The 20,266-nt window shown below is 46.2% G+C and overlaps 2 protein-coding genes across 2 annotated transcripts; both read right to left on the bottom strand.

Annotated features, from left to right (window-relative positions):
- Nucleotides 1–2,013: 2,013 nt before the first annotated feature.
- On the bottom strand, nucleotides 2,014–3,537 carry LOC123133280 (high-affinity nitrate transporter 2.1-like). The gene has a single exon (XM_044552792.1). The coding sequence runs from the start codon at nucleotides 3,535–3,537 to the stop codon at nucleotides 2,014–2,016; it is 1,524 nt and encodes a 507-aa protein (XP_044408727.1).
- A 15,198-nt stretch (nucleotides 3,538–18,735) lies between these two features.
- On the bottom strand, nucleotides 18,736–19,994 carry LOC123133279 (expansin-B2). The gene is made up of 3 exons (XM_044552791.1): nucleotides 19,793–19,994; nucleotides 19,475–19,584; nucleotides 18,736–19,323 (listed from the first exon to the last, which is right to left on the bottom strand). Exons 1-3 carry the CDS (start codon nucleotides 19,974–19,976, stop codon nucleotides 18,796–18,798), a joined length of 822 nt encoding a protein of 273 aa, XP_044408726.1. The 5' UTR covers nucleotides 19,977–19,994; the 3' UTR covers nucleotides 18,736–18,795.
- Between the last annotated feature and the right edge of the window lie 272 nt (nucleotides 19,995–20,266).

Here is a 20,266-nt window from a genome sequence, read left to right as displayed (position 1 = left end):
GCGAGAGATTGGAGGAGGCGGAGCCGGCGGCGAGGGATTCAGCGTGCAGCCCGACGCGGCGGCGGCGGCGGCGGCGGCTAGGGATTTTGGGCGCATCTGGGCGGCGGCGGCGAGGGATTTGGGACGGAACAGGGACTGGGAAGATAAGGGTGGGTAATGATTTGGGATTTTTTTTTCCGCCAGGGCTTTATATCAGTCGGTGAGCGGCGGGCCAGAATTCGGCTAAGCGGCGGGACGGGCTTTCACTTTGGCGCGCGCAGCTGAAATTCCAATAGCGCCAAACATGGGCCTCTTTTTCCTGTGAGTTACACACGTCAGGGATACAGGTTAGTTCTGTGGGCTGAGCACGGGCCGACACCAATATTATTAATTCTGTGAGTCTTCGGTTAGCCCACAGGAATATACCTCATTTTCCTGTGCGCTACTGCAGGCCCGACAGGAAAAAATGATGACTCACAGAAATATTTCAGTTTCTGGTAGTGATGGTAGACCGTGCAAATGGTCGTTGGCTCTAGCTGCAATGCATGCATGGAAGCGCATGGTGGTTTCTGACTGGCTGCTGATTGTGTGTGGAGTAGTATGATGTTCTGGCTGCAAGCATGGACGGGTGATCTATAGCCTGAGCTCTCATGAGCTGTAGATGGTTTGGTGAAGCCTGAAACAAGCCGTCTAAAGTGCATGGCAACCAGCACACGGCATACACATGCCCAGATAGTTTGACCTGGCGCATCGTCATCACTAATCTAATGCAAGGAAACGGACAAGCTTTCCAAGGCAAGATACCATATGGCCTGGCTGGAAAATATCACATAGAAACCAACATTCGATGGAAACCGATGAAACAACGAGAAAGCGATGTTTTGAAGTTTTCAAAAAATCTCAAAAAAATATGCGGTGTTAAGAGGGTGATGTTCTAATGCCATGCAACATTTCAAGTTCAAACATGTTACGAGACGTGAGCTATGAACAGGACAAAATCAACATTGAATAGTGTCGAATATTAATGTCACTATTCATTGCTGAATTTGGCTTTTTCATAGTTCGCATCTCGTATTGTGTTTTTACTTAAAGTTTCACATGGCAATAAAAAATCATCCTCTTAACATCTCATATTTTTTTAGATTTTCCACGGAGGTTCTTTTGAATGTTGGTTTCCGTATAATATTCTCTCCTGGTCTGAATGGTTGTTGAGTAGAAAGACGTGCTCCTTTGCGTGGCGCTCTTTTGCGCCTTATGTTCCTTTATGAAGCTGTATTCAGTAGGCCCTTCTCAAAGCCCCTTATATAGTAAGCAATGCATATCATATAAGATCTCCTTGCAGTATCCGTGGGCTCGTCAGTCGTTTGTTACGAAATCCAAGCTCAAAGAGTTGACTCCAGCTGAGCTAAACACGTCGCAAGGAGTACGGTACGGCGATCCAGAGTCTGAATGACGTCCCCTGAAAATGGGGAGGTGCATTGTATTTAGACGTATGGTTGGTGAAGATCAAAAAATATATCGATGTACGGTTGGTCAAAGCAAACTTCGCAAGGTGGCTACAAGCATGCATTTCCTATCATGCGGCACTCCAAGATAATATAAAGTCCGTACATATGCAAGATCATCAAGTACGGAGTAGGGTGGTTGGTACCTCTATCTGTATTATTCTCGATGCATTGTCATCATAATATACTGAGTGAATAGGATATATTGTGTACTTGCACGGCGTGTTGCGAAAGTCTTCATCTTACATTTTTAATGAGTGAATAGGATAAAAGCAAACACAAATGGCAAGCATAGACGATGCATTAATTCCGGCCACTTATTGATTTCTTCTCATCACATGATACAAGCAAAGATCAGCTAGCCTCCATGTACACATATACTACGGGGCCTCCTCTAAGGGTCTTTTGATAGGCGCCCACAAAGTCGCGCGGTGTGGGTGGGAACATACCACACCGTCGTCATGGGGTGCACCACAGGGCCATGTACACGTTTTCATAACGGGTTTACATGAGGTAAGAAAAAACTGAGTCATATGTGCTGGGGTGTGTTGTTAGGTGGGGTGGCGGGTGCGGCCAGGATGGCGTTGCGCCTGCCACGCTCAGAGATGCTGTTCTCGGCGAACTTTAGGCTGGCGATGTGGAGTCCCTTGTTTTTCTCCTCCTCCGTCCACTCCGCGCCGTAGTAGTCCTCCTCGGTGGCGTCGGCGCTAGGAGGGAGGAGCATGGAGCCCCACTGCGGGAAGTGAACGAGAGCAACAGGGAGAGTACACGCCATGACCATGATGCCCATGTATTGTAACCCTTTGCCTGTGGAGTACTGTGACGACGTGAAGAAGAGGAACTGTGTGAGCCCGCCTCCCACATTACCGCCAGCTCCGCTCATGCCGGAGATCAGGCCGAGGGAGCGTTTGGACACGAATGGGATGACGCCATAGACAGCACCGCATGCCGCCTCAACACAAATGGAGTAGAGGACCATGCATGTGATGGAGGTGGGCAGGGTGGATGCACGTCCCAGACACAGGCAGAAGGCTCCACCTGCAGTTTGGAGTATCCAGATGTTCCAGAGGCGAGCACGCATGCCGAAGTAGCGGGCACCAAGGTCAGAGAGATAGCCACCCATAGGGCGCGCGAATATGTTTGCCAAGCCAAAGCATGCAGCAATGGTTCCAGCAGCGCGAAGGTCGAGGTGGAAGCTGTCATAGTAGTATTCCGCGATCACGTTGTTGGTGGTGAGCTCGACGCCCATGCAATAGCCATAGATGAAGACAAAGATCCAAGTGCGGTAGTTGGTGACGGCGCCCCGAAGAACGTTGGAGAACTTGTCCTTGTTCATGTCACCATTCTTCTGGAGACTCCTCAGGTTCCCATCAGGAAGGTCCTGCCCCATGGTGAGCACGAGCAAGCCCATCACCACCAGCATCAAACCTGGCACAAAGTAGGCAATGCGCCATGCCGTGAAAGGTGTTGCACCACAGGCGATGATGGCATCAAAGACAAGAGGCATGATGAGTTGTGTGGCGCCGCCACCCATGTCACCCCATCCCGCCGTCAAGCCGCCGACCGTCCCAATGATCTTGCTATTGAACATGGTGCTCACCCAGTATTGGCATGACACGAAGGTGGCAAGAGAGACGCCGATGAGGAAGCGGATAGTGATGTATCCAGCAGGACCATCGATGATGGACATGCAGAATACAGCTGGTGCAGAAAGCATGACAAGGAAGGCACAACCATAACGTGGGCCAAGAAGGTCACATATGGCGCCCATGGCTAGCCTGGAGAAGATGGCACCTGAGACGGAGGCAACCCCGGCATTGCCGATGTCAGCCTTGGTGAGGTTGAGGTTGTCGCGGATGATGGGGATGAGGGGTGCGGCGGCGAAGGTGGAGACGACGCAGGTGAAGAAGGACATCCATGCGAGATGGAAGGCACGCATATGAGGGTTGCCGAAGGAGAAGATCTTGATGGACTTGGCTTTGTTCTCCGAGTCCACCGGCAGCGAGAACCTGCCTGCCACTGTGTCACCAGTAGAGCCGGTCTCCATCTCCATTTCTTCCTCTAAGGCTGGAAGCTAGGCTTCTTCTTTCCTTGCTTCTTGGAGCTCTCGGAGCTGTGGACTAAGATGCAAAAGAGCTTCTAATTAAGGCCTAATAATCTCAAGGTTGCAATGGCTTTGGTTTGTGCTAGAGAGACCGCTATGTGATGTGTATTTATAGCGTGCAGGAACCACTTCAGCTGGCATATTCTTTGGTATCTACACGCTCCCGTGGCTTCCTTTTGTATCGTTCAAATATTTCACCCATTTTCCCTTGATCTGTTCACATTGGTGTACGCCATTAGTTATATGTTTGACCGGCTTCTGTTCCTGAATTAACGGGGCCCAACTAATTGCAAGGAATAACAGGGATCGTACATCTGTCCTGCTGAACTTATCAGGGCTGCCAAACTACTTATATGATATTGTTGAGAGAGACTGCATTAGTTGTTGCAACTTGCAAGTACTGGTCCGTGCAATGAGTTGATCCTGCAGGATTTATCGGATCTGGCCACAAAACTTGCAGGTTGAAGCATCCCAAACGTACTTCTACGCTAAGGAAAACGATCAAGAGTTGACTCTGCCTGGCTTGGCTGCAGGGCTAGATGTAGTCTGCAGGGTTACTGCATGCATGATTACTTCTCATTGCACATGTAAGCTAGCCATCGAGTTGACGGCGCTTAAACGATATGATTTTCACCTTATTTGCTTGTTAATTTCTTTAGTACTACAAGTTTGATCGATTTCTTGTACGGAGTAGTACAAGCTACTCCCTCCGTTTGAAAATAGATGACTCAGCTTTGTATTAACTTTAATACAACGTTGAGTCATCTATTTTGAAATGGAAGGATTGTTGTTAAAAACCGTGCAGAGAGTTGACTTGCCAATACTATTAGCCTCTCTTGCACATGGCAGAGCCACGGGCAGGATTTGGATGGGATATGCTACGTGTGCTGCTATATTCTGGATGCATCGGCACATTCGTCAGTGTCGACATGTGCTCCATTATTAGTTGGCATCAAGACTCGCTTATGATACCAAGTCTGGTTTTATTTAGGTACCGGAAGCATTTAGTTACTTTGGAGGTACGTACTAGTACTATATAGCGTTTACATTTGTTCATACATGTCTTTTTCTGTTGTTGAATAATTGAGTAGCGTTCGTCTAACTAAGACAGTATTACGAGGAGATGTACGTAGACACATTTGTTCCGCGTAGATTACGCGTTTGCCGTTGCCCTGCCCGTACGTTGAATTTAACAGGCTAGCTAGCTGCCAAGCTGCTTATATGATAAGCTTATATGTGGTTGAAATCGGTTATATGGGTACCCAGTCATTAATAGAAAAGGGGGCATTTGTTCCGGTTCGTAAGGGTCTTTCGTCCCGATTTATAAACCGGGACTAATGGGTCGTTACTAATACCTTCCCCATTTAGTCCCGGTTCTTACACAAACCGGGACAGATGGGCATCCACGTGGCCGCTGCGGGAAGCCCAGGCAGGAGGGTCTTAGGTCCCGGTTGATGACATAAACCGGGACCAAAAGGCTTCCACGCGTCAGCAGCTGGCTGGAGCTAATGTTTTTTTTTAAAAAAAAAGTGGCTGCTTTAAGGGTTTTGGGGGTTATTTTTAGGTTGTTATTAGCTAGCTAATAGAGAGAAGTGTACTCTTTTATATCTTCGTCCTTGGTTTGTCAACGCTACTGCTATGTTTATTTCACCCGCCGATATAATAACTCATGCATGCTCGCATCATACATCATCATATATAATAACAAGTCCTACTAATCATGCATCATCATACAACTTTTACTCGTTATTAATAATAAGTCATACGATCATCATCCTCATAGTCATCGAACCCAACCCTACATAATTGTTCTTAGCACATGATCATCAGTATCAGGTAGGACCTAAACACCCTTAAGGTAAAATAACATAAAACAATATAGACCCTGACTCTCCATTATGAAGAATGGAGATCATCCTGTCTCCAATTCTTGCGCTTCGCTGCCTTTTGCTTCCAAGAAGCTCCTTACGACTGTCCATACATTTTTTCTATTCTTTGATTATCATGTCTCCACTTCTTTTAGAAGCCCGGTATGGACAGTTGAGATTCGTAGGAGATCTGGTTGTATGTTCAAAACATGAAGGCTACTGTGCGTATACATCAGATGAGGCACACAATCATTCGGGATTATCTGTTGAAAAACATAGTAATAACTTCGTAGTTAGCAATGATGTACTAGTTTTAGAAGTGTGCAAAAAGATGCACGGATGTTGTAATAGTAAAAAATCTTACCAGGGTATCTCCATGGTAGTTACCGTAGTTCAACACGTGCATTAGTGACACGTATTGACCATAATGTTGAGGAGTTCGATTGTAGACATTGTAATTCTTAAGATCAGTACAAAATGCGATCAGATGATTTTTCTCCTATAAGTTAATTCGGAGCTATTGGTGTAGTGGATTTTGTCTACCATCTTCCGCATATTCTTTGAAGAATGAAAATAAGCTGTCAATGGAAATAAGCTGTCAACTATTTTGAAATAAACAATATAAATTACTTAATAACTATGTTAAGCTCATATGGGGGAAGAATTGGAGGTGTATCCACAAGGACCCAAATCGAAGGTCTGTCTTGCTCGATTGTAGGATCACCAAGATCCATGGTGACAAGCATACCCTCATCAAAACCATACATCTTGCAAAGTGCTTTCCCAATTTTTGCAACCAAAATGGGTTACACTCTCAGCATTGTACAGCTTACTTGAAAATCCACACCATGATGGGTCCTTAGGAGAATTTTTTTGGTTTCCATACTTTCATGGTCTTCAAAACCCATCCTCTCCAAGACATAGCGTCTTGCATAGCATGGGATAAGCTAGTCGAATTGGAAAAGATGAAAAATACACGTTAAAATAGTTGAAGTCGTGCTTAATTACGAAAAAAACTATTGTCGTCGTTGCGTACCGTATGAACATCGAAGGTCTCCTCGAGCTTAATGCTGAAGCGCCGATCTTCGTCCAGCTCAATGAACCTGTCGCACATACCTCGGTCGTCGTGGCACCAGTCACACTCCCCCGGGCGGTTTTCATCATCCGAGTATGACATTTCCGGCCTATGTTCATAATTTAAATATTAAACTTGTACAATTAAATATATGTACTAAATTTTTTAAATTAGATCATTATTATTAATCATGGGTTGACTATCGGTGATAGTACGTAGCTCCTCCTTTCATTCCCGAGTGCATTATTACACCAAATTGTCTAGCACACGGGAATGAAGGAGAAGCTACCCCCACGACGGAGTGGATGATGGAGGGGGCTCCTAGATTTCTGCATAATGCTCTCCAATTTTAGCATTCAAAGTAGGAGTACTTTTTCAATATGAGCATTCAATAAGCAAAACCAAATCATAAAATAAAGTAGTATTCAAATTAGCATGCATTCAATTATAAGCAAAAGTATATCATCTCTTGTGTCCGTACATCGTCAAATATTATCACTAATACTCCTCGAATACTATCATACATATAGCATCACTAATACAGCTAGAACCGTAGCGCCCGACGGGTATCGTCGCGGGCGGTGGACACCCAAAGATAAGGAACCATCACAGGATCATAGCTCCAGTGAGATCCCTGAAGAACCTGCCAGGTATTGTCGAACCTGCCCTCCAATGCAACCATGTAGCGACGGACGTGCTCGTCCTCCTCACTAACACGGTGACGTACCACCTCCGCGGTGTCCGGAAGCCTCGGCACCGTCACTGGCCCACGCGACCGCCACCAAACAAGAATCGGGTCAACAACGGGCTGCCTCCTCACCAACCTACGTCCCCCGAAAGGTAGCACCTCCCAATACCAGCCGGCGGAGCCCAGTCCCGAACATGGCCCTGATCAAACAGGCCTCCACCGCCGAGTCGACGACGACGAGGATGCGGGATAGGCATCGCCGACGTCGATGCGGGAACTACTTCTATATATAGTTAAATAAAGTAGTTTATTAAATCAACTAGCTAGTTCAACTATATATGAAGCACTTACTATAAATAAAATAAAGTAGTACTTACTAAAAATAAACTAGTTTAACTATAGTTTTATTATTTTTCTAACTAATTATATTAAACACTTTCTCTTCTTATTTTTTCCTTTTTCCTCTATTCTAAATATGAACATATTCATAAATGACTTATATCATTCACAATTTTCCTATACATACAGAATAAATTGACAAAGAAAATACTATGAACAAAAAAATCATTAAAATTCTATGAGCAAAATTACAACAGAAAAAAATCATAAAAATTCTATGAACAAAAAAAAATCATAAAAATTTGACATCTAAATTACTTACACAATATGAAAAAAATTGACATCTAAATTACAACAGAAAAAAATCATAAAAATTTGACATCTAAATTACAACAGAAAAAATCATAAAAAAAACTAACACAATATGAACAAATTAATTACACAATATGAAAAAAAATCTAACTGAAAAATCTATGAACTACACATCTAACAAAAAAATCTATGAACTACAAAAAATCTAACTCAATTAACTACTACTAACATCAAATTAAATTAATTGCTCACGGTGATGGTGTCAGGGACGGCAACCGCGACGGCGACGGCGACGGTGAGGTGCGGCGCGGAGCGGCGCGGCGACGGGCAGGGGCGGGGCGGGACGGGGAGGTGCAGCGACGGGCAGGGGCGGGACGGGCCGGGGCGACGCGGGACGGCGCGGGGCGACGACGGCGCCGGCGAGGCGGATACGGCGGGGAAGAAACTGAACCAAAATTTCATGAGTGCTGCTTATATAGGCAGAGCGTTGGTCCCGGTTCGTGAGACCAACCGGGACCAATGTATCCCTTTAGTCCCGGTTGGTGGCACCAACTGGGACCAAAGGCCTCTTTTTAGCAGCCCAAAGGACGGGCAGCAGAGGCCTTTAGTCCCGGTTGGTGGCACCAACCGGGACTAAAGGGGGGGGGTCATTGGTCCCGGTTGGTGCCACCAACCGGGACCAATGCACCCCTTTAGTCCCGGTTGGTTCCACATCGCGGCACGAAAGTTTAGTCCCACCTCGCTAGCTGAGGGAGCTCGAGAGTGGTTTATAAGCCCCAGTCCTGCTGCCCTCTCGAGCTCCTCTCTACTACAGGCTTACGGGCCTAAAATCACTCTATGTGCTTGTGGGCCTATTGGGCCTACTGCGGGCCTGCATCCTGGCCCTAGTAATGGGTTTTTAGTCGTATGCAGGCCGTGGTGGCCCTGTAGGTGGCAATTTTTTAAATTTTTCCCCGTTTTTTTGCTTTCTCTTTTGTTTCTAATTACTTATTTATTTTCTTTTATGATAATTCTTTTTGCTTGTAATGTTTTGAACAGAATTCTAATTACTTATTTATTTTCTTTTATGATAATTCTTTTTGCTATTAAAGTTTGTAACAAAATTCTAATTACTTATTTATTTTCTTTTATGATAATTCTTTTTTCTTTTAATGTTTTGAACAGAATTCTAATTATTTATTTATTTTCTTTTATGATAATTCTTTTTGCTATTAAAGCTTATAACAAAATTCTAATTACTTATTTATTTTCTTTTATGATAATTCTTTTTGCTATTAAAGTTTGTAACAAAATTCTAATTACTTATTTATTTTCTTTTATGATAATTCTTTTTGCTTTTAATGTTTTGAACAGAATTCTAATTACTTATTTATTTTCTTTTATGATAATTCTTTTTTCTATTAAAGTTTGTAACAAAATTCTATATAATTTTAGTTTCAACTAGAGGTTTATAAAAGCTTTTTAGTTGATTCCTTCAATACCAGTTCTAAGGCTGTTACAAAGGCATTTTATTTGGTACAGGTTTTAAGTCTGGTGCCCCACGAGCACCTTTTAGTACCGGTTCGTGGCATGAACCGGTAAAAGAGTTTTTTAGTTGATTCTTTCTGCAGCTTTTTTTTAGTCCCACCTCGCCAAGCGAGAGGCACTCGCAGCGGTTTATAAGCCCTGAGTGTAGAGATGATGAAGGGAGAAGCGCAGTGCTCACCTGCACGTTGGCCTGAAGCTAAGCAACGTGCAGGTGAGCATTGCGCCTCCTTTTCATTTTGGCATGGTATATATAGGCATATCATTGGTCCCGGTTGGTGGCATGAACCGGTTGGTGGAATGAATAATTAAAATTTACATTCTTTGAATTTTGTGTGAATCACAAGTTTGTGATTAACTTTACTAAAAAAATGAGCATAGATGCGCCTATAGAGAGAATTCAACCTAAATTCATAATAAATTTCTATGAACTTTAGAGAAATTCAGTATGAATTTAGGTCAAGTTCCCTGTATAAGGGCATCTATTTTCACTTTGAGAGGAGCTCAATAAGGAAGAGAGGGAGGGGCTTATAAACCGGTGTGAGTGCCCTTCGATTGGCGAGGTGGGACTAAACTCTGACCGCAACGATGACCAACCCTTTAGTCCCGGTTGGTGGCACGAACCGGGACTAAAGGGCAGCCTTTGGTCCCGGTTCAAGCCACCAACCGGGACCAATGATGGTGGGCCAGAAGCGAGGCCCATTGGTCCCGGTTCGTCCCACCAACCGGGACCAAAAGGTCCAGACGAACCGGGACCAATGGCCCACGTGGCCCAGCCGGCCCTCGGGGCTCACGAACCGGGTCCAATGCCCCCATGGGTCCCGGTTCTGGACTGAACTGGGACTAATGGGCTGGCCCAGCCTGGACCATTGCCCCCTTTTCTACTAGTGAGTGCACTGCATGTGCAAGAGTGTGCAAGTTGCAGCTAAAAAACACGTTCGGTCACGTACGCACAAAACACGAGAGAATATGTACGCCATCCCTACGTATATGTATTATCTACAGAGTTACACCTTGGATCCATATGTGGTCCTTATTCACTCATGTGGGCTTCAGGAAGCTTATGGTTATTGGGTGCAGCCGTTGGGAGACGGTAGCACAGGTTATCTTCAACAGATTTGGATGACGAGTTAATAATAGGCTAGATGTGCGGACATCGTAGCTTGTTGTTTTATCGCCAGATGTGGTTTTTTTTCCAGCTCTTTATCGCCGGTTGTGGCATTTTTCAGATTTTATTCCGACTACTGCTCATTTTGTGAGCTTCTTTGGACCTCATGACTTTGTTACGTTTTGATTTAACAATATGGCCGCATGTATCGATTGATGCAGAGGTCCGGGATGATCCTGTTTTTTTTATGTATTGTCATCATCGAGCCATCTACTACTGATGAACTTGTCAGCACGCATGTATCCCGCCTGGGCTGCCAAGCTACTACGTACGGAAGATGTGTCCCCAATGATCGTGAGGGTAAGATATTCCAAACCTTAGGCCAACTCCAACCCACGATGCACGATTCAAACAGACATCTATTTTGTGTCCGGCCGTTTTTACCTTTTTACTTACCGTGTGTCCAACTGACTGACGCATTTCGTCCAGCCGTTTGAATTTTTTCAAAAAACAAAAAACAAAAAAAAACAATATGTTCACGTAGCTTAATGCTTATAGGCCGGCCCATTTAGGTGTCATAATGGCAAAGACAGGTGCGATCCCACGCGGGACAACACCACACGAGCCGGCACATTTTGGAACTTTCTAGAAGGTCCCCTGAGCCGGTTTTCTCTTTTTTTCCTTTTTCTTTTACTAGTTTTATTTATATTTTAAATTTCTTATTTTTCCTTCTACTTTTTTCTGTTTTTCTTTTTTTGTTTTTCTCATAATTCAAAATTCTCACAAATTGCTCAAGTTTTCAAAATATTGTATAAATCTTAATATATAAAAAAATACTAATTTCTTTCATATTTCTAAAAAAGCTCATATTTTTAAAATTTTATTGACCTTTCAAAAATGTTCACCGTACATTGAAATAATTTTTCTGTTTGTAAAAAATGATGACCATACATTGGCATATAAAAAATTGTTCACCTTATATTAAAAAATCTTCAATGTGTCTATAAATCGTTCATCGCTCAAAACAAAGTTCACCGTCCATTAAATTTCCTTTTTTATAAAATTGTTCGTAGTTGATACAAAATGTTTGGGAATAAAAAGTCACAATTTGATTTTAGTTTTTGGTTCAGGTTTTCAAAATTTGTTCACATTTTGAAATTTCCTCATTTTTAAAAAATTTGTTGACGGTCTAAAAATATTGGACATATTCTAAATATATGTTCATGTTTATTTATTTCACTTTTTAGTTTTTTTTAATGTTTTCCAACTATTCTTCACTTTTTCAAAAACTGTTTACATTTTTATTTATTTATTCGAATTTCCAAACCTTTTCACTATTTCAAACGTTATTCGCATTTTTTAGAGAAAATAGTTTGCAATTTTCCAATAAATGGTTGAAACTTTTCAAAAAATATATCTGCTCTAGATTTTGTTCTTAAATGTGCGCACGGTATATTAGTTGCTTACACTCAGTAGCTCGTGTGATAATGAACAATGTCTCTTCTTCGAGGGGTTGGGAATTCGATTCCCAGAGGAGTTAGTTTTTTGGGGATTTTTCTGCTTTTATGGCGCCACTCAAAAGGGTCGGCCATTTAAAATCGTGCCCTGCACGAAAGCACTTACTCTTGACACTCGCGAGCTTCACCTAGGAGCTCTTGTGTCCCTTTGCGGGCAAGATACAACCACGCATGTTGGCGCACAGATGATCGCATCAGTGTTGTGGGCCACGACCCAATCCCTCTCCTTGCCATGCTTGCCCACCCGATTCGCATCTGGGAGCTCCTATGTGTCGCTCAGCAGATCCTATTTGCCGCCCGTAGGGGGTGGGGGGTAGTCAAGCCTTCGTAGAAGGCAAACCAAAGAGGGAAAAAATAAGAGCTCTCGTGTCGCTCTTTGTGAAATCACTGTTTGAGGATTACTTTTTGCAAAGGTCATTCTCAGCTTTCCTTGGTCTAACAAGAGGCGCACTGAAAGTGCGCCACTTGTTGCAACCTGAGAGTTTTTTTTCGTAGATTCATTTTTCAAAACAATTCATCTCTTGAGTCGTGCGTCTAAATCGTGAATCATTTAACCATAGGATTCCTCGTATCGAGATCTTTGAAACTACATCCCACAGTAATACGTTTCGATGAACTTTGTTTCACAAAAAGACCTAGAAAAATAGTAGAAAAAACCGTAACCGAAAACACATTTTTTTTAAAAGGACACATTCTGAGGGGCACAGCTGTGCTTCTTCGGAAAGAAAATTTGTGCCTCTCCTAAAACAAAAAGGCATGTTTTTTCCTTTCTGAGAGGCATAACTCGCTGATGCGAAAATGTCTTTTTATTTTTCCTTTTTCCGAGAGGCACACCTGCATGAGAGGTAAATCAGTACGGGCATGTTTGGTTGCTGTAAGACCCGGGCCTGGCTAGCTCAACCTGGCTCACCAAGCCTGATTGAAGTAAAATAGGCAAAAAGTTGACATCTGCATATCATTTGGTTGCCCGCATTTAGACCTCTGCATTAGGTTAGCAATTTTGGCATGGCATTTGGTTGCCTGCATTGGCTCGGCTCACATAACTGTACGGTGTTTGGTTCCATGCAATAGTTGTTGTCTGGTATATATCCTCTTCGGCTTATTGGTGAGGTTACCAGCACACAGTTGCGTGAAGAAAAAGAAACATACACACACACAACAGAAGATAGTTGCAAACCATAGCTAGTTGCAGTTTAAATAAAGTGGCACACTTAAACATATCAATTTGGACGCAAAGCAATATGATAAGAAACTAAACAAGCAGGAGCATAGGAAGGGCAGTCCTAGACATTCATGGCGAAGGCGTCATCATGCTTGCTGCACTTGGTCACCACTTCAATGCCTTCGTCATTGAAGACGATGACCTGGAGCGTGTCGGGAGTGAGCAATTTGAACGTCACCATGTAGCTGATCCTGATCTGCTCGACAGTGGTGAAGGGGCCCAACCCTTATCGAGGGTCGCCTTGCTGTCCATCAGCCGGATAGTCCCCCTCCGTGAGCAGCCGATGTTGGTCTTGAGCTTGAACTCTTGCGGCACCACCGAGAAGTACTTGGTGAAGTCCAAGAGCATCGGGATTCACTCAAGCTAAGGGGCAAGGATCACCTTGCAGAAGTGGGATGGACCTCCCTCCGCATGTACTGGTCGTAATTATGGCACTTGCTGCTAGGGGGCTCCTCCGGCACCATGTCCTCATTTGTGGCCACATCCTCAAGCGTGGTCGGCCCAACCTCCATGGGTGGCACCAACTGAAACGATTGATATGGTTGACTAGAGGGGGGGGGTGAATAGGCAACTAACAATTTTTAGCTATTCTTTACCAAATTAAACTTTGCATCAAAGTAGGTTGTCTAGATATGAAACTAGGTGAACAACCTATATGATGCGACAACAACAAGCACACGAACAAGTAAGGGTAACAACACAAGTAAGCTTGCAAAAGTAAAGGCGCCAGATAACCAAGAGTGGAGCCGGTGAAGACGAGGATGTGTTACCGAAGTTCCTTCCTTTGAGGGGAAGTACGTCTCCGTTGGAGCGGTGTGGAGGCACAATGCTCCCCAAGAAGCCACTAGGGCCACCGTATTCTCCTCACGCCCTCACACAATGCGAGATGTCGTGAATCCACTATTGGTGCCCTTGAAGGCGGCGACCGAACCTTTACAAACAAGGTTGGGGCAATTTCCACAACAATTGGAGGCTCCCAACAACACCATGAAGTTTCACCACAATGGAGTATGGCTTCGAGGTGACCTCAACCGTCTAGGGTGCTCAACACCCAAGAGTAACAAGATCCGCTAGGGATAAGTGGGGGGAATCGAATATCTCTTGGTGGAAGTGTAGATTGGGCCCTTGTCACCCAATCCCGAGCAAATCAACAAGTTTGATTGGCTAGGGAGAGAGATCGGGCGAAAATGGAGCTTGGAGCAACAATGGAGTTTAGAGGTGGAAGAGGTGAGTCTTCTTGGAGAAGAAGACCCCCTTTTATAGTGGGGGGACAATTCCAACCGTTACCCACCACTCAGCCCCTGGCCCACGGAACTACCGCTCCACAGGCGCAGTACTACCGCACTGGCATGCGGTACTACTGTGGTGGACTGCGGTACTACTGTGAGCACGGCAGAGGCCAGGCCAGGCAAAAAGGAGCACCGACAGGGCGCGGTAGATCCGCAGATGCGGTACTGCCACGAGCCCGTGCGGTACTTCTGCAAGGTAGACACGGGCCAGACCTAGTAGGCACAGAAGTAAAAAATTACATCCGTGACTACCTCCGCTGAGAAAAAGTCGTGCAAAAATCCGACACGGAACTACCGCGACCGAGGGTGCGGTACTACCGTGAAGGGTGCGGATGTAAAAAATTACATCCGCCCCTACCTCCGCTCCTGCTACGGAACCTGTCCTGGTGCCACGGTACTACCGCACCGCAGCACGGTACTACCGCGGGGAGCGCGGATGTAAAAAATTACATCCGCGCCTACCACTGCTTGAGAGCGGTGCCAGACCAGAGCTCGCGGTACTACCGCTCGGGTGAGCAGAACTACCGTGGGAGCCTACGGTACTACTGTGCCGTAGCTCGGTACTACTGCTGGCTCCTGCGGTAGTACCACTCAAGAGAGCAGTACTACCGCTAGCCTGAGAGGAGCAAGACTGAGGCCTTCATTTCGCAGTGACAATGGTGAGACGGAGGAACACTCCGAGGAGCTCAAGGAAAGGCGGTGCAGAAGGGAATGTGTACGTGAGATTCCACCCAAACCTTTCCAAAGCGGACCCCCTCTTAATAGTACGGCTTTCCTACGACTCAACTCCACCGAACCAAATCGTAGAGGAAGGCCATCTTCTATAATCTCCGAGGGGCATCAAATCGTCTTGTGTTTAGTCGTGATATATCTGAAAAGCTCAATACACACGATTAGTCCGCAAAGGCATTGTCATCAATCACCAAAACTACAGAAGGACAAGAATGCCCTTACAATCTCCCCCTTTTCGGTGGATTGATGACAATACGGAATTTGCGCAAATGAAATGAATATAGCACAGGAAAACCCCGCAACTTCTAAAATATAGATGAGCTCCCCCTAGGTTCGTGCTAGAGGGTAAAGTGCTTTGGACTGCACGACACGAATGCTAGGAGCAGCACTCCCCCTATATTTTAGAAACAAAGCATATCTTGCAATAGTAAGGCTGACACTAGAGATGATATGAGCATAACATGAATAGCATGATAAGCACAAGCTCAAAAAGGAGATAACGAGACAGTGCATATGTCTTACACCATATGATAGACTGAGTCTCATGAGCACAACCAAACCAAAGCAGACAGGTTCAACAACGGAAAACAAAGCAAACGACGAAACATGAAACACACGACACGCAAATCCTACACTCTCTCCCCCTTTGGCATCGAGACACCAAAAAGGCAGAGAGGTCACCTACAACACATGTGGTAGCTCAGGCGGAAAACGACTCATCGTCGCCAGACTCCGCAGCAGGAACATACTCCTCCTCTGAATCGGTCCATCGGTAGCTCTACTTCGCCATCCAGGCAGTCTCTGGGGTGATGTGCTTCTCAAAGCCGCTGGCCACGTCCTCCCCGCAAGTCCTCAAGATCCTGATGTCGCGACGGCGACTCTCCTTCTGAGCAACATGGGCCTTGTACTGACCCTGAACCTGCAGGCAGAACAGCCTCTTCATCTTGTCCTTCAGCTTCTTTGCCCAAGAAGGTTCAGAAGAGGGAGGGGTGAACGCAGAACGATCCTCAGCAGCGTCTTCCTCCTCAATCTCCTCCTCATCCATAGCCATCTTGGCAGCCTCTGCAGCAGTGGTGGTGTGAGCCCATTGGGGCTTGATGCGAAGCTTGATGGGCTCATGACGAATCCAGCCTGGAGCTTCAAACTCCTCATTGGGAAGGAGCTTCTCCCAAGTCTTGGAGCTCAGGTAAAACAGATAAGGCCCATAGATGGGGACCTTACGGTTGAACACGTCGAACTAAAGCTCACACCACATGATATGTGAGACATCAAGTGGCTGAGTCTGAGCCTGACGGGCCTCCTCACAAAGAAGCATCATGTCAACGAGGTAAGCATGCACCTGTCCCATGTCACCAATGCGCGGGAAGAGCGAGTTCCGGAAGAGCCTATGCATGATGTCAAGGAAGGGGTTGAGCACCCATGCCTTCTTCTTGTTAGAAGCGACTTCTCAACAAGGTATGGCATGAGCTTGTTCTTGTTGACAGATTCAGCGTTGGCGTGAGGGCGAATTCCAACAAGCGTGTCGAGTCCTTCATCGGGAACAAGGAGCAGCTCCATGAACTCCTTCCAGGTAGCAGACAACTGTCGACCATTGGTCATCCAAGTCAGGGTCCTCTCTTCATTGACGCCGAAGTGGACTGAAGCAAAGAACTGTGCAATGATCTCCGGACCAAAGTCCTTGTGGAAGGTGAGAATGTGTTCAATGCCGAACTGCTCCACAAGATCCAAGGCCTCTCCAAAGTACCGACAGTGCTTCTCCTGCCTCATGTGAATCATGTCAATCCAGTGAACTTCAACATAGTGATTCTGCTTGGCCTTGATCACATCCATATAGATCAGATTCTGCTGCTTGTTCCATAAGAGTTCATTGCCTCGCGTGCTAGACCGGGGAGACACATATGGATTGATCTTGCGTCGAATGACAAATTCTGTCTGGGGCATCTCATCCATGCCCATGACGGGCTCCTTCTGTTTGCTGGCGGTGTGCTTGGTCCTGCGTTGGGGAGCAGCAGAGGACCCCTCTGGAACATCATCTGGGTTGCGCAGACGCTTGGACCCTGTGTCACGGCTGGGATTCGAGCGACGAGGGAGACCGGAGCCACCACCTAGACACAAAGACACAAAGACACGCTCGGGAACAAAAAGAATCAAAAACAAACGAAAGAAAAACACAAACACATGCGACTTGGACAAAAGACAAAAAGGCGCAGGATGATCTACTTTAGTACCGGGCGGGGTTCCGGATGTAAAAATTACATCCGCGCCAACCGCGGAAGTACCGTGCCAAGGAAGCACGGTAGTACCGCGCGTGGGGCGGAAGTAATTTTTTACTTCCGGACGCCCAGCGGTAGTACCGCACCAAGGTGCGGAAGTACCGCGGAGCATCAGATCCAGAAGAGGCTGCTGTAGTACCGCTCCAGGAGGAGCAGTAGTACCGCACGGAATGAGAAACCGCCATGGAGGACGCGGATCTGGATCTAGAACCTCCGCACGACAACTTCGGTACTACCGTTGATCAAACAGAACTATTTTTGACTATCCAAAGAGCATGCAACTACTCTACCACTCTACAACGAATCCCACTTGCACAGATTTAGCCAAAAATCTCAAGAACACCACACGCATCTCCCCAAAACCTAGACACACAAGAAGGACAAAAACGAGAGGTAGTTGCGGAAAAACCTGGGTCCATGGCAAGAGGGCGAGGTGGGGAGCGATCCCACCGGTCGGAATCCGAGGAGAGCTTCCGGAGACGGAGATCCGGCGAAGGCCTCCGGCGCCGTTCTTGGTCAGGAGAGAGAGAGACGGGGTGGGGAGAAGAGATGAATGGGTATGGGGGAGTTAGAACTCCCCCTGTCCCGCTCTTAACCCCCACCTGCTCACGCGGGTGCGGAAGTACCGCGGGTCATCGTGGTAGTACCGCCCGGGCGGAAGTACCGCACGCTGGGCGGTAGTACCGCTCGTTCAGCGGCAGGAAAAAATTTCAAAATTGGTTTTTGCACTAAATGAGGGTCTCATGGCGAATTACATTTTGTGTAAATTATAATTTTACGTCAGTTTACATTTTGTGTAAATTGCACTAAATGAGAGTCAATTGGTTTTCTTGCAACGATCATAATTTTACGTCAGTTTGCACCATTGGTTTTGTGTAAATTATATTTTGTGTTCTTTCCTGGGGTGTCGGATGCGCTATTGACGGCACTAGCATGTTTGGGTGGGAGAGACAGAGATAGTGGGTGGACGAAGAAGAGTGACTTATAAACTTTAATAAAAAAGGGACTACTATGTTTTTTCTGAAAAGCTTGACGTACGCATGCAGACTATGCTTGCAAAATTAGTGTGGAAGCACCAAAATATTTATACAATCGCATTAGCATGGGCAGGTAAATCAGAAGATAATGTATGCATGGGAATACTTATATCCCGTTGCAACGCACGGGCATTGACCTAGTCAAACAATAGGTACCGTTTGATGAGAACTATGGAAGCACCAACTCGGCAGCGATCAGAGAAGTGCGTAATTGGTAAGCCAATCAGTAGAACTGGACGTTGGACCAGTAGGCTTTGTCCGGCCGCCAGTAGGCCGGGATGACATTGTTGGCCACCAGCGTCTTCCCGGAGTCGCTGGTGATGCGCATGGAGAAGGGCCCTTGCAGCGGACGGCTGGTGTCCATCCGCCAGATGGATCCCCAGGAGCGGCGCATTGGCTCCCAGGACCCCGTGGGCCGGCTGTTCCTGGTCTGCATGAGCTCCATGCGGACCACGGTGCCGTCGACATTGGCGTACTCCACGAGCACTGCGAGGTAGTTGGGGTTGGATCCACGCTGGACGTGGAAGGTGACCTTCATGCCCGGGAAGTTGCAGCGCACCCTTCTGAACTGCATGTTGATGATGCCGGCGTGGCGGAGCTTGTCATTGAGGCCATTCTTGGCCATGGCCCCGAACGCTGTGCCGCTGAGGTCGAAGTGGTACCTAGCCACGGGGTAGTAGTTCATGTCGGTGATGACCACCCTCCTCGGCTGGCCGGAGCAGGATGGGTTGTTGGCGGCGACGCATCGGATCTGAATGAAACCCGGGCCGAGCAAAGCAAAGTTTAGAGGTCAACGTCCTAATGGATGCATACTTTGCATGCACATGGTAGGATTGAGCTTGACCAACTAATTTAACTGACACTGTCTGGTGTCGGATTTATTAATGCAGTATAGTACGTACCTCGTAGCAGCTGCCGCAGCCTGCGCCACCGTCGAACAGAGGCTCGTTGCCGCAGGACGTCATGGAGGAGAAGGGGTACTGGTTCACGTTCTTGAAGCCGCAAGCACCGCCTGCAAATCCAAATGGAGGAGAACAACATTATTACTACATACTCCTTCTGGTCCTTTTTAGTCTGCATATAAGTTTTGTCAAAAGTCAAAGTATCTTTACTTTGACCAAACATATAGAAAAAAATATCAACACTCATAATGCCAAATAAATATTGCTAGATTTGTTATGAATTGTAGTTTCATAACAAATGTGTATGTATGAGCGTACCGTTGTCGTTGGGGCCGGCGCCGGTGGGCGCACCGTACCAGGTGGCTTTGGCGGGGAGCCAGCCGGAGTTGTAGGATCTAGCAGTGGCGGTGTCGTAGTTGGCCGCAGAACGGACGGAGGTGACGAGCACGGAGAGGAGTGCCACAAGCACAAGCGCAATGGCGTTGGTGGAGACGCCCGCCATATTGGTTGTCTATGAACCTTCTTACTGGACTCGTAGGATATGTACTCGATCGCTGGAGACTGGAGAATTTATAGGCAGGCCAACAGGCAAAATGAGGTGAGAACGACGAGCCGGCGCAAGTTGCACTTGCGTATCGCGTGTTCTGGGCTACAAGCTCACATGGCTACGGAGAGAATCATGGAGGAATACAGGCACCGGCCGGTTTACGCGCGTATATATAAAATCACATCTTGGCGGTGATCACCGAGCGTCCGCTAATCATTTGGAGGGTGCACAAGTCAAATTGTTGA

Source organism: Triticum aestivum, chromosome 6B (assembly GCF_018294505.1).
Source record: "Triticum aestivum cultivar Chinese Spring chromosome 6B, IWGSC CS RefSeq v2.1, whole genome shotgun sequence".
In the NCBI taxonomy this organism is placed as follows: Eukaryota; Viridiplantae; Streptophyta; class Magnoliopsida; order Poales; family Poaceae; genus Triticum; species Triticum aestivum.
Note: the sequence above shows the minus strand (reverse complement) of the source record. Positions and strands in the feature narration are given on the sequence as shown.